Source organism: Hippocampus guttulatus, chromosome 1 (genome assembly GCF_054856545.1).
Source record: "Hippocampus guttulatus isolate MCC_2025c chromosome 1, RoL_Hgut_1.0, whole genome shotgun sequence".
NCBI classification, from domain to species: Eukaryota; Metazoa; Chordata; class Actinopteri; order Syngnathiformes; family Syngnathidae; genus Hippocampus; species Hippocampus guttulatus.
The window spans coordinates 5,288,823-5,301,813 of NC_141261.1; the positions used below are offsets into that span (position 1 = coordinate 5,288,823).

At 42.5% G+C, this 12,991-nt stretch overlaps 1 protein-coding gene across 1 annotated transcript; it reads left to right on the top strand.

Moving 5' to 3' along the window:
- The first annotated feature begins 3,108 nt into the window (after positions 1–3,108).
- On the top strand, positions 3,109–11,742 carry LOC147210141 (phosphatidylinositol 4,5-bisphosphate 3-kinase catalytic subunit gamma isoform). The gene is given in 12 exon segments (XM_086130093.1): positions 3,109–3,349; positions 4,432–5,636; positions 5,964–6,576; positions 6,695–6,760; positions 7,293–7,518; positions 8,685–8,779; positions 9,280–9,423; positions 9,598–9,688; positions 9,970–10,100; positions 10,237–10,348; positions 10,483–10,640; positions 11,433–11,742. Coding segments are annotated over 12 exon segments (3,291 nt in total). The 5' UTR covers positions 3,109–3,154; the 3' UTR covers positions 11,688–11,742.
- The last annotated feature ends 1,249 nt before the right edge of the window (positions 11,743–12,991 follow it).

Here is a 12,991-nt window from a genome sequence, read left to right on the forward strand (position 1 = left end):
GGAGCGCCGCAGGGGACTGTTCTGGCTCCATTCCTGTTCATCCTCTACACCTCGGACTTCAGACACGCCACTCCAACCTGCCACCTTCAGAAGTTCTCCGATGACTCTGCGATTGTTGGCCTCATTACAGAGGGGGACGATCGGGAGTACAGGGGAATGACGAAGGACTTTGTGGACTGGTGCCAGCAGAATCTCCTCCAGATCAACCCTAGGAGAACTAAGGAGTTGGTTGTAGATTTCTGCAGGAAACAGTCCTCACCGGCACCGATGAACATCCAGGGTATGGACATAGAGAGGGTGACCTCCTACAAGTACCTAGGTGTTCTTCTGAACAACAAACTGGACTGGTCTACAAACACGGACAACCTGATTAGGAAAGGACAGAGCCGACTCTTCCTACTCAGGAAACTGAGGTCTTTTGGGGTTCAGGGGTCGCTCCTTAAGACTTTCTATAACTCGGTGGTGGCCTCGGCCATCCATTATGGCATTGTCTGCTGGTCAGGCAGCATCTCAGCCCGGGACAGAAAGAGACTGGAGCGACTGGTCAGGAAGGCCAGTTCTGTCCTGGGTTGCTCCCTTGACACTCTGGAGGAGGTGGGCAACAGAAGGATGCTAACTAAGCTAAAAGCTATGATGGACAGTCCCTCCCACCCTCTCCAGCCCGCCCTGACAGCACTAGGTAGCTCCTTCAGCCAGAGACTGTTACACCCGCGCTGCAAGAAGGAGAGATACAGACGCTCGTTCCTACCAACTGCTGTCAGGCTGCTGAATAAAAAATAGCAACAATAATATTTAATAATTGAATGATGTGGAAAACAACTGTAAATAGCACTGCGATTTATCCATTTTGTATTTATATTGCACTTAATTGGACGGTGTTTGTTTGTTTTTTCTTCTTCTTCCTGCCTACATTCTTGCTGCTGGAGGCTGTAAATTTCCCCAGTGTGGGACTAATAAAGGATATCTTATCTTATCTTAGTAGTAGTAGTAGTCGTAGTAGTAGTAGTAGTTTATGAAGTTCTGCCTCCACGTGTAAAATGCTTTTCTGAACCTTTTGCGTTTTGGCCAATACTCTGGGTTCTGCTTTCAGAACTACAAGCCTCTTGAGTTGTATTGATCAGTCTCTGCCCCCGGTTATCATGGTAACAAAAGCCGCACTGAGCAGGAATGTGAGACCACCCTGAAAAAAATGTATAAACTGACATCAATGCGTCTAAAGTCATTTTGGAATTTTTATTCATCCATCGAGTTCACACTTCCGGGGAATGTGCGGATGATTGCTGAGTGTTTCTGAAGAGAGCCAGAGGGAGGATTATTAATCATCAAGGAAAATACTTCTTACTATCTGGGGTACTCACCTCGATACAAAAATCGGGCAGGAGAACTATTACTTTATTTACAGCCACTTCCCTGTTCCTTTGCATGCAGCAGTGCCTGTTTTAAAGTGCACTAGTTACGTTTTTTATTTATTTTTTTTAAATACAGTACTGTTGCTTAAATTATCCTCTGATTCTGGATTGACTCAAAAACGTTTGCTCATGTAAACTTTATACTTAACTGGGCAAGGCTTTCAAGATGCTTATTATGCAGCATGCTTCAACAAATGATTTTTTTTTTTAAGTACACTTAATCACTATGTTTACATCCATGTCCCTTGGCAGCCATACTTATTGTCTCTCTTCTATCGGAAAGGAGTACGTCTTCTTTTACGATCCTCTCTCTTCTCTCTGTATTTTGATCCGCCCACTTCTCTCTTTCCAGCTGCCTTGAATCTCCTCTTCTCAGTCATCACCCTGAGCACCTTCCATGCTGTTCAATTTATTTGCCCTCCCCTCATAGATTGACCGACTGACAGCAACAGCTGACTGTCAACGTTCTCTTCCTTCCACTTTCCCTCCTGCTGACAGGAAACTATTGTTAAAAATGAGTGAGAACATGTAAATTGTTCCCCGGAGAAATTCAAATAAGTGAAGTAAAAAGTCTTTTTTTTCATCAGAATTTTGGTCATCTTTCCCCTTCTCATTACACCTTCCACTGATCCTTTCTATTTCCGGACATTGCCCCACTCCCCTCTTGGGGAGCAGCTGAGGCCTCTGTAAAAACACGCTCTAAATAAGGTGGGAGATATGCCTGCATCGCTGTCTGGCGAGGAGCGCATGAGCGAGCTGTTTCTCCAGCATGGTGCATGCACTGATTTTAACAAGTTAATCCATTTTCAAACATGATTTTATCGTGTGTGATGAGCTTGAGATGACTAACACAGCACACCACAAATACACGATATCTGTCAGAGTACCGAGATTGACAGAGGAGAGGTAGCACGGCGCCACAGGGCATCCACACAGCGGCATAGCACAACGTAGTAGTAGTAGTAGTCGTCGACAAACTGACAACCTTTTTCTTTTTCTTAGTTTTTAATGATATCTTCAAAGGCGGTAAAATAAAAATGACATGAAGAAAGATTTGTAACTGCAATGTGGCTACCGGATGAGGAAACGTGCCCAATTTTTTTTCTTCTCCTACTATTTCTTTTTCTTTACATTTTCCAGCAGTCTGGATGTCATGTGGCGTCGTCCTGCGTTGCACAGGTCAGTTTTGGTACTATGACAGATAACGTGTCTGGTGGAGGAGACTTGAGTACCACACATGATAAGAGCAGTATGACAACATGCCTTTTATTTCTTCATCATGATTGTGTGGTGTTTCTCGTAATCAACTAAAATATGTAATTAGGTTCAAAATAAGCCTGTGTATACCCTCCTTAAGTTGCTGTTTGTTGATCTTTTTTACATTATATTTCTCATTCTGTTAATGCTGTGACAACTTGCTGTGAAAAAAATATTTTGAGAGGTTTGTGGACCAGATTCTTAAATATCAGCATTCAAAATGCAAATGATACAAAAAGGGAAATAATTCTTGCCTATGGCTGTATTTCTCGGTTACGACGTACGTGAATGAAGAAGTGACTATATTGTAAATGCCCAAAAGGGGAACACACGAAAACAAAGTTACAGCCACCTTGACAGCACCTGTTCACAATTTGAATTGAAGCCACGCCATCAACAAACTAGTCAAAGGTGACACTTGTGTTACTCTTTGTGTTTTTCTGTGTTTTACATGAATTGACTTTTTTTTGTTGGACAATCAATCTTCAATGGACCTCTGTCCACTTGCTGCCAACTCACTCGCATGGACCCAAAAACGATCAGAGGACAAGTTGAAGTTTATCTGTGAGTTTCGATCTGGCTCGAGGCTCCCCATTGGTGACCATACAGATGGGGAGATGGTGTCAGTGATCCTTCCTGCTCGATGCACTGTACACGAGTTGAGGATGTACATCTCTATGCAGGTATGTCACTTAAGCATATATTCATGTCCTTTTTTTGTGGGGTGCAATTGCATACATATAAGGTTGAGGTCAAACATTCATGGGATAATTAGCGTCTACATTCTCCCATAAGAAACAATGGATATGTTTACTTGTAACACATTTTAAGTAAAATTTTGACCCCTCACATTCACACATATAGTCAATTTAGTGTCTTCAATTAATATGCATGGTTTTGGAATGTGGGAGGAAGAAAACACAACACACAACACACTGGGAGAACATGCAAACGTGGCACAGCAACCCTCAAACTCACAATGGCGTCATAAAAGAATTGAGGTGTTCAGAGTCCCCACCCTTTTATTTCCTGTGGGAAAAGTTGCGGCCTTTTTGTCAAATGAGTGACACCACAATTATTTGAGCAATCTACAAGAGTAGAAGTCACAATTTGAGGAAATATGGTCACTGTGACTTTTGAATGAAAGAAGATAGATTAAATTAAAAAACTTTCATTTACCTGTAATTATTTGACCTTTTTTTGTTTCTTTGTGTTTTTATAACCATTTCACATCTTAGGAGGCCAGCAATAAATTCTCAACTCAACTCAACTGTATTTATAGAGCACTTTCAAACAGCCATCGCTGCATACAAAGTGCTGTACATCAGACATGTCCAGCTTCAGGCCTGGAGGGCCACTGTCCTGCCTGTTTACAGCTCTCCCGCCTGCAACACACCTGATTCAGATGATCAGCTCATCAGCCAGCTCTGAAGCAGCATTAGAACGATCCTTATGATTTGAATCAGGTGCATTGATCCTGGGGGAGCTGGAAAACAGGCAGTACAGCGGCCCTTGAGGACCGACTTTGGACATCCCTGCTGTACAGGGAGCAACTATCATATATACAATAAAGCAATAAATCAGTAACAAGGACGGTAGAAAGCACAAAACAGTAAAATTAAAAATGAGGAAAAGCAACATATCTGCCAACAAGGCTGTTTTTATACATTTTTGAAAAGACCCTCACGTCATTGAGCTATAAGAACACCATTACAATGTCACAAATATCACAGTGTTTAAAACGGTGTGAATTTTGTGCATTCAGGTGCAGAACTGCCATCCAGATCCATCTGCAATACTGGATCCCGAAAGGTACACTGTACTATTTTCCAAGGGAAAAGACTGGTATGAGGCCTATGACGATTCTCAGATCATCAGGACACTTGATATGCCACGGTGGTATGATGACGATGTCCTTCTAACAGCCCACATTGTGCTGAAGGAGACGGTGGCGGTCGACTGTGAGGTGAAACATAAACGGAATCAGTTTCTGGCCTTCTTGATCGGGCACGATCTGGAAAAAGAGGCATCGGACAAACACTGTGAACTCGCATACACCCGCAGGAAACTGGCGTCTTCCAGAAACCAAGAGCTAAGAAATCGGGATGACACATTGTACAACACGGAGCCTTGGGTAGCAAACACCCCAGTCCCGAATGACTTAAAGCACTTGCTAAATAGAAAACTCTCTGTTACCCTACATTACATGGACCAGATCAGTTTCAGTATACGTGTGGATTTCAGTGCCACACCTGATATCCTTCTTCAATTTTTTCGAAGGGTGATGGCACAAGAGAGGCGTGAAATCTCAGACACCTTGGTGTTAAAGGTGACAGGAAGGGAAGAGTTTTTGTCCGGGGACTACCCTCTAAAAGATTTCCTCTGGGTGCGACAGTGCTTGAAAGAAAGTCAAGGTCTCCACCTGTCCGTAATCCCCATCTCTCAGCTTGTTCAAGAGACGGTCCACTTGGAGGACTCGCCACTTGTTGATGCTTTCGATGCCTCGTTCCGTTCCCATGAAGAACTCTGCCTCAAAGGGAAGGATGTGGAAGACATCTACATGATATCCTTGTGGGAGTGCGACAGGAAATTCCGTGTCAAACTTCTCGGCATTGATATCCCGACGTTTCCCAACAAAGCCTCTCGATCGGTCTATGTAGAAGCAGCTATAATATTTGGTAGTTCGGTTATCTCCTCGGTGTCTTCACCTCCCAAACTCTTCACAGAGGAAGTATTGTGGAACGAGTGGCTGTGCTTTGACGTGCTCCTTAAGGACCTACCTCGTGGAGTCAAGTTGGGCTTTACCATTAATGCCTGCAGTTGTGACACGCCCCCTGGGAGTGACGACACAAAGGTGTCACCAAATAAAGATTCTAAGTCGCCTACAACCCCAGTCTCCAAAACGGTAGACCTGCAGAAAGGGAAGGCAAAGGTGCTCTACTTTGTCAATCTTCTCCTGATTGATTACAGGTCAGAAGTGTTTACTACCATCACCAACAGCTTGGTTAACTTTAATTTTGTTGACTTTATACCAGACAACTGGAAAAGTATTGCGAAAAAAATTGATGTGTATCTTTGATAGAGGGAGGTCTTAAAAAATCCTAACTTAAAAAGAGCCATGAGTAATGACCCCATAGGAGAAACCCTATTTACAGGGTAGAGGGACTCAGCCCTGCCGCAAGTAGCGAATCATTTTGGGCTAATATAGAGAAAAACATTTTAAGGGGTGTGTTCTGTAATTCTGTAATATATTATTGTTCTTTTGTTGACACCTGATTTGATTTCGTTTTCTGCCAGGTCAGTCCTCAGCCAGGGATGCTTCACATTGCACATGTGGTCCAACCATGACAGTGATGATGAGATAATCACTTGCCAAGCTGATAAACTTTCCAGTGCTACTAATCCAGACTCATCAAACGCAATGGCAATCAGCTTTCTTCTTGACCAATACAGTTTCCCCGTGGTTCTCCCAACCAGCATTAGCCCCAATGGATATTCTGGTACTCCCAATACTAGCATCTCTCAAAGCAAATCTGCTCCTGTCTCTGTACCCAACACCGATTCCTTCAAACCAGTACAAGGTGAAGGAAATGAACCTGGGACCTCAATATCTGCCCCTCAAAGCTTCTGTCCAATCAAGGCTTGTCTAAATAGATTAAAGGAAACAAATGATTGCTGTGGTCCTAATCTACCCCAGTTCCTTCGCACTGTAGATTGGACCAACAGCAGAGCGGTTGAAGAAGTCCACTTGTTGTTGGCAAACTGGGACTTGACAGAGCTGGATGTGACCGTGGCCCTGGAGTTGTTGAGCATGGACTTTGCTGATGAGACAGTCAGAAGATTAGCGGTGCAGAGACTGGAGAGCCTCTCCAACGATAGTGTTCTGAAGTATTTACTGCAGTTGGTGCAGGTTGGTGTATTTCCACACTCTATCAGATCATTTTCATAAACAGGGCACTTGCAAGCTGTGGACATTGAGGCTTAGAGTTAGCGATGTGAATAAATGTACATACTTTTTATTTACATAGACCATCAAAGTGGAACCTTACCATGACAGTTTCCTTGCTCGGTACCTTATCCAGAGAGCCCTGAGGGTGAGTGACAATTGGCTCAAACATTGTGCTTACAATTGATACACATATGGACAAAATTGTTGGTATTCTTCTGTTAAAAACAACTTCTGAAAAAGTGCATTGGTCACAGAATTAAAGAAAATGAATGAAAATCTGACAATTATTTTCTAAAACAAATTCATGAAAGTGGTCTGGCTAAAAATGAGACCCTTAATGTAATCATTTGTTGAGCAACCTTGCTCCAAATTTTTCAGGTTGGAAGGGTACATTCTCACGACGGTATGTCTTCACGACTCCTTCGACAATTCTTTTGTAGAAGATGCCTCTTTGAATAATTGCTCAGAGCAACATCAAGCAGTGTGAATAGCAATTGACAAAAGGAAGGCAATCGCTCGTGTAATTTGTGAAGTGAGCAGTTTTAGAATGTGATGTGATCCAATAAAAACGTGGTTTGTGGGGACCTTATTTGTACCGGGGTCGTATGTGCCCTCACTCTATTGGTGACGAGACTCGGTGTGACTCACTTATCGTACCGATTCATACTCTACTGCAGAGCAAGCGGATCGGCCACTTCTTCTTCTGGTACGTGCGTGGCGAGGTAACGTCCTGCCTGTATTTCCGTCAGCGTATGGCAGTGCTTCTGGAGGCCTACTTGCTGGGCTGTGGTCAGGCCATGCTGGATGGCTTCGTTCAACAGGTGCAGGCTGTGGACACTCTTCAGGAGGCTGCGGTCATGATTAAGAAGGCCTACCCTGAAAAAAGGGACATTCCTCCTTCAGGTGTGGCGTTCGATTCTTGTAGACAGGTGAAATTAGCTTCTAAAGTTGCTGGTCTGCCCTACCTGAGAGAGGGAGAGGGAATACGATTATTGTGGTTATTTTTATGAATGAAATATGATGATATCCACCACACATATCAGTGCAGTGCAGAATCTGTCTTCCTGCACTTCACATCAAATCCACCAAAATCCTGTTATATGATGTGCGCCACAACTTAGACCTAGTTTCGTCCGGTTTGAGTGTAGTCTTCTTTCTGTCACCAGATTGTCAGCACGTGTCTGCCAAATTCCCAAACACTGTAAACCACAGTTTTCAAACTTAAGGCCCCTGGGGGCCAGATCTGGCCCACCACATCATTTTATGTGGCCAGCGAAAGCAAATCAAACATGCCAACTTCCATGATGCTTGCTAAAATCTCTAAGATTTCAAATTTCATTTGTAATAAATAAGAGACATATCGTAAGCATTTTGCTGTTACCAAACCCATCATTACAGTAACTTAAACAATAGTTGAATAACCCATTATTATTGACTTTTTTATGTGGTTTCAGTCATAACGGCCCTCCAAGAGAAATGGTCACTAAAATGTGACCCACGACAAAAATGAGTTTCACACCCCTGCCGTAAACTAAACTTGCCCCGGCACGGAAATGAAGATGTGCCAGTTTTTATGCTGAGTGCAGAATATGTATGTCTGTGAAAATAGTGCTCCAGATGTTTGGCTTGAGGAGTAGGCATGAATCACTTCTTATCCCTTACCGCATTTGTTCCGTGTGGAACCCTAATAATCACGCCATCAATGCACAGAATTATCCCTGCATTTGATTACGGTATTGTTATTGCTATGACTAGATTTGAACAGAAATCAAGAAAAAAAATTGTAGCAAGTTTTTGCGTTTCTGAGCTTTGTGATTTGTCTGGCAACCAGTCCAGGCTGTACCTCACCTCTAGCCCAAAGTCAGAACGAATAGGCCCAAGCTCACCAGCCACTCTAATGAGTACAAATGCTAGAAAATGAATGGATGGAAACACATGGTGATAGAGGTTTGTGAACAGTCGACCGCCTAACCTGTCAACTTTGACAACAGACCCACTGGGATGCATCAGGTCTAACGCTGCCAGTATCATTTGCACAGCAGACACTTCTCAAATGTGTTTCATTACAGCTTCTCTAAAACTTCAAGAATTTCTTCAGGACAGCAGGCTGCCCACTGAATTCCTGCTGCCTTTGGATCCCCGGGTCAAAGTAGGACAGATTCTGGCAAGCATCTTTCTGGTCTACTTGTGGAGTGGCTGAGCAGTGATTCACACTGAATATGCCTTGGTGATGTGTATGAGTGTTACTGAATGGATGTAATATAAAAAAAGAGTTTTCCCCGCATATTTGCTGAAAAGCTCACCTATTCTCGTTTTGGTGCTCTTTTTGCAATACCCTAAAATGCCAGAAGATGCCGCCAAAGCCCTGTCTCAATAGGAAATGGTGTCAAGGAAACACGTTGATATAATATGTCTTTTAGCACCCCCCCCCACCCCCCCCCCCCCACCCTGCCACTGGTTTATATTCCAGTAACATTGTCATTAGGCCACTGACCTGCATTTGTAATTGTTATTCATAAAATAATTTGACCACTCACGTACATACTTAATCATCTTTGCTTTTTGTGTTGTTTACTGAAGTTAAAAAAAAATAGTCTGGGTACATTGCTATATTTTGATTGCCCCTGGTACAACCATTTCTCCTCATTTCCCTCTGAAATGCAGCTTGACAAATGCAAGGTAATGGCGTCAAAGAAGAAACCACTGTGGTTGGAGTTCTCGCCCATACCGTAACCTACCTCTACTACACCTGTTGGGATCATTTTCAAACAGGGGGATGACCTCAGACAGGACATGCTGGTAATTCAGGTGAGGCCCATTGGTCCATTTGAAAACAAGGGGGAGAAAAAACTGACGCCCAATAGTCAGTGCATCATCCACTTTCTCTCCTCAGATAAACAAACAGTTGCGGATAGGTATACACCACGATTTGAATTTCTCTAAATGTATTCCCCCTCTGGATAAATCGGTGTCTCTATTTAGACTTTGGCAGTGATGGACTCAATCTGGCAAGAGCAGTCTCTGCACCTCAACCTGGTCCCATATGGCTGCATCTCCACAGGACACAACATAGGTAATCCTCGACAAGCCCTTAAAAAAAGGGTCAGATCCACGATCAAGATCTGACATGTCTAAAGTCTGGCCCACAATGAATATATCACCAATTTTTTTCCCCTTGAAAAATAAGATTTAATATGAGCAATATTCCAAACCATTTTAACATATCGTAAAGTATTGGCCTTCTATGATCTGCTTGTTATTTTTTTCATGTGATTTACAGATGAGGCTTTCTGTCACACTGACTGTATTAAGTAAAATATACCACCGATTAATCAAATCTCCATGTATTATTAGGCATGATTGAGATTGTTAGGGATGCTGCAACCATCGCTGCAGTCCAGAGGAGCCAGGGAGAAACAAATGGATTCTTCAGGAATGACGCCCTCTTTGAATGGCTCAAATCCAAGTGTTCTCTCCAGGAAATCGTAAGCAATGATTTAAAACATTGCTAACTATGCCTTATTCATCTTGGCTGTGAATGGCAAATGAATTTTGGCCCGATGATTCTTTTCAAAAATTCCATGTTTCAGTCACACAATATTTGTATTTTCGGTCATACAGCACTTCAAGACCGTAGATCGGTTTGTAAAGTCCTGTGCCGGCTACTGTGTGGCTACATATGTACTAGGCATTGGGGATCGTCACAATGACAACATTATGATCACGGATCAAGGTACAATATACCAAAGACAGCGTTGCTGTTTAATCTCCATCCAAGTCAAACCTCAGATGTGTCATGTTTCATGTAATGTGAGGAATTATCCGACTTGAAATAAAAATCAATGCTATTTTGATTATGCTATTTAGGCAATTTGTTCCACATCGACTTTGGCCACATCTTGGGCAACAGGAAGCACTTCCTCGGTGTGAGCAGGGAGCGCGTGCCATTTGTCCTAACGCCAGACTTTCTGTATGTCATGGGAAGGGTCAAAGGCGGCAATAGCCTCTACTTTCAGCGTTTCCGGGTAAGGACACTCTGTTTTTCATCCAGTGACATACGCACCTTCATTTGCACAAAGAGCATGAACGATGTCGTGCATACATTAATACAGTAAAAACTGTACAGTTGATTGAAATCAACAGTGAAACCTTTTTGGTGTTTACTCCACATAGGTTCATGGTACACTCAATTTCCCAAAACATGTGTTAGCTTCTTGAAAGAGTAGCTCGACAAAAATAAACATACAGATCACTGAACACTTGTCCAACTTTTGTTTTTTTTGCACAATGGACCATTTTCACGTAGGGCAATATTTAGTAACTCACCATTAAGATGAATGTACAGGAGTTGTTGTAATTGGGTTGGAGCCTTGTACTTTTTTCTCTTTAAATGGGAAGTGAAGACAAATATTTTCCTTACAATATGTCTATGCACCCCCATTCTGATTAATATCCAATTTGTGGAACATGAAAGAAGCAGTCAAATCCACCTGTTCTAATGCATCTGAGAGGGTTTGACTCAAAATGACAATGCCTTCGGGCTCAGGTAACAATCATCAGAGCTCACCTGATTCTGGGATTGGTCATGTGGTCATTTGCAAGCTGAATGACTTAAATTGACTTTGCTGTTTGCAAAACAAACAAACAAACAAAAAATAGCCTAGTTGGTTCATGGAAGACTTTCAATCGATTATGAGCGTCGCTGAAATCAACGAATCCTATTCTGCCATGTGGACAATCTCTAAAATAAAATATAATTTAACATTGTGTGATAGATGACTGGAGACTAATGTGAACATTGTATATTTATTGAACAGAACGTGTGCACCCAGGCATATCTTGCTCTTCGCGCACACTCTCGCCTGCTGGTCACCCTCTTCTCCCTCATGCTCCTCTCGGGCATGCCCGAGCTGAGCGCTGTAGAGGACATGCGCTACCTGCGGGAGGCGCTGCAGGAGGACAAGAGTGAGGCAGAGGCCGAGGATCATTTCCTTCAGCAGATTGACATGTGTGAGCAGCTGGGCTGGACCGTGCAGGCCAACTGGTGGATCCACCGGATGGCAAATAGATAAATGATTAAGCATGTTGTGTCCAAACCTACAATGACACTTTTTTTTTAAAGATAATGTCAGACCATGATGTTTTAACATGTTATGATGATTATTATAACAGTTTCATCTTTTACATTAGAGTATTGTGTGTTCTTTAACCGGTAAATGCGACTATACTGCTTGGTCAAGGTACATTCATCTGCGATATTGTGAATGACATTCGGGCCCCGCCCAGTATGTCCCACATTTCTCTGTAATAGTCCTATTATTCATTTTTTAAATTACAATTTCCCTTTAAATGTGTTTTTAGAAATAAAGGCCACTCCACTATGAGAGGCCCCCCACCATTTTCAGTTCAATATAGTAATATATTATTATCTTATCAATCTATCTTCCATATCACGTCATGAGGACAAGCGCTATCAGAAAAAAACAAAAAAACATCTATGATTGTTAACCTAGTGGTCTCCCTCGCAGTCAATAAATCCTGAGTTAGAATCTTGGCTCAGGCCCTCCTATCTGGACTTTGCCCATTCTCGCATGGTATGCTCGCGTGGTTTAGCTCCTGGTACTCCGTCTGTCACACATTCCAAAAACATGCATGTTTGGTTTACTGAAGACTCTCAATCACACATGTCAAACCTAAGGCCCAGGGTCCCAATCTTGCCCACTGGATCACGTTATGTGGCTAAAACAGATCAAGTGAATGTAGTTCAAGTTACTTGGTAAATAGGTTTGTTGTTTTCAGTTTGACAAAAAAAAAAAATTATGCTGAAATTTTGACAAAAAAAAATTATGCTGAAATTTCAATATTTAGCTATCTCATTTGATGGCATCAGAACATAGCCTATACGTCGATGCAGTGTCTCAACGCACGGAAAGGTTTTCCTTTTTAGTTTAAAATAACTTACTTCAACATCCACGATCCCGTGTATACCCTGGCCAACGACACACTTGATGTTTTTTCTCTTTGGTCCCATTTTAAATCCATCTGCATTGTGTCATACTAGCCACATCCAAGTTTAGTGCTAAGCTAGTTTGTCTCTCAGGTCCGGCATATATTTGCAAACACCCTTTCATTTGTAAGTGCTAGCCATCCAACAGCTATGGAACTGCTACTGAACATCCGCTTGAATGTCGCACATTCATGGTTTTCACACATGTAGATATAAGTAGGTACTAGTACGTGCCATCCAAATATGCTATGACCGTTCTGACTCAAATGGGAAAATTCAGATTCGCTGTTGGTTTCCAACGTTTTCTGTCCTATCACAATGGCGTTGTTTATATTTTACACAGTGCAGTGTGGGTTTCGTGATGTCAAT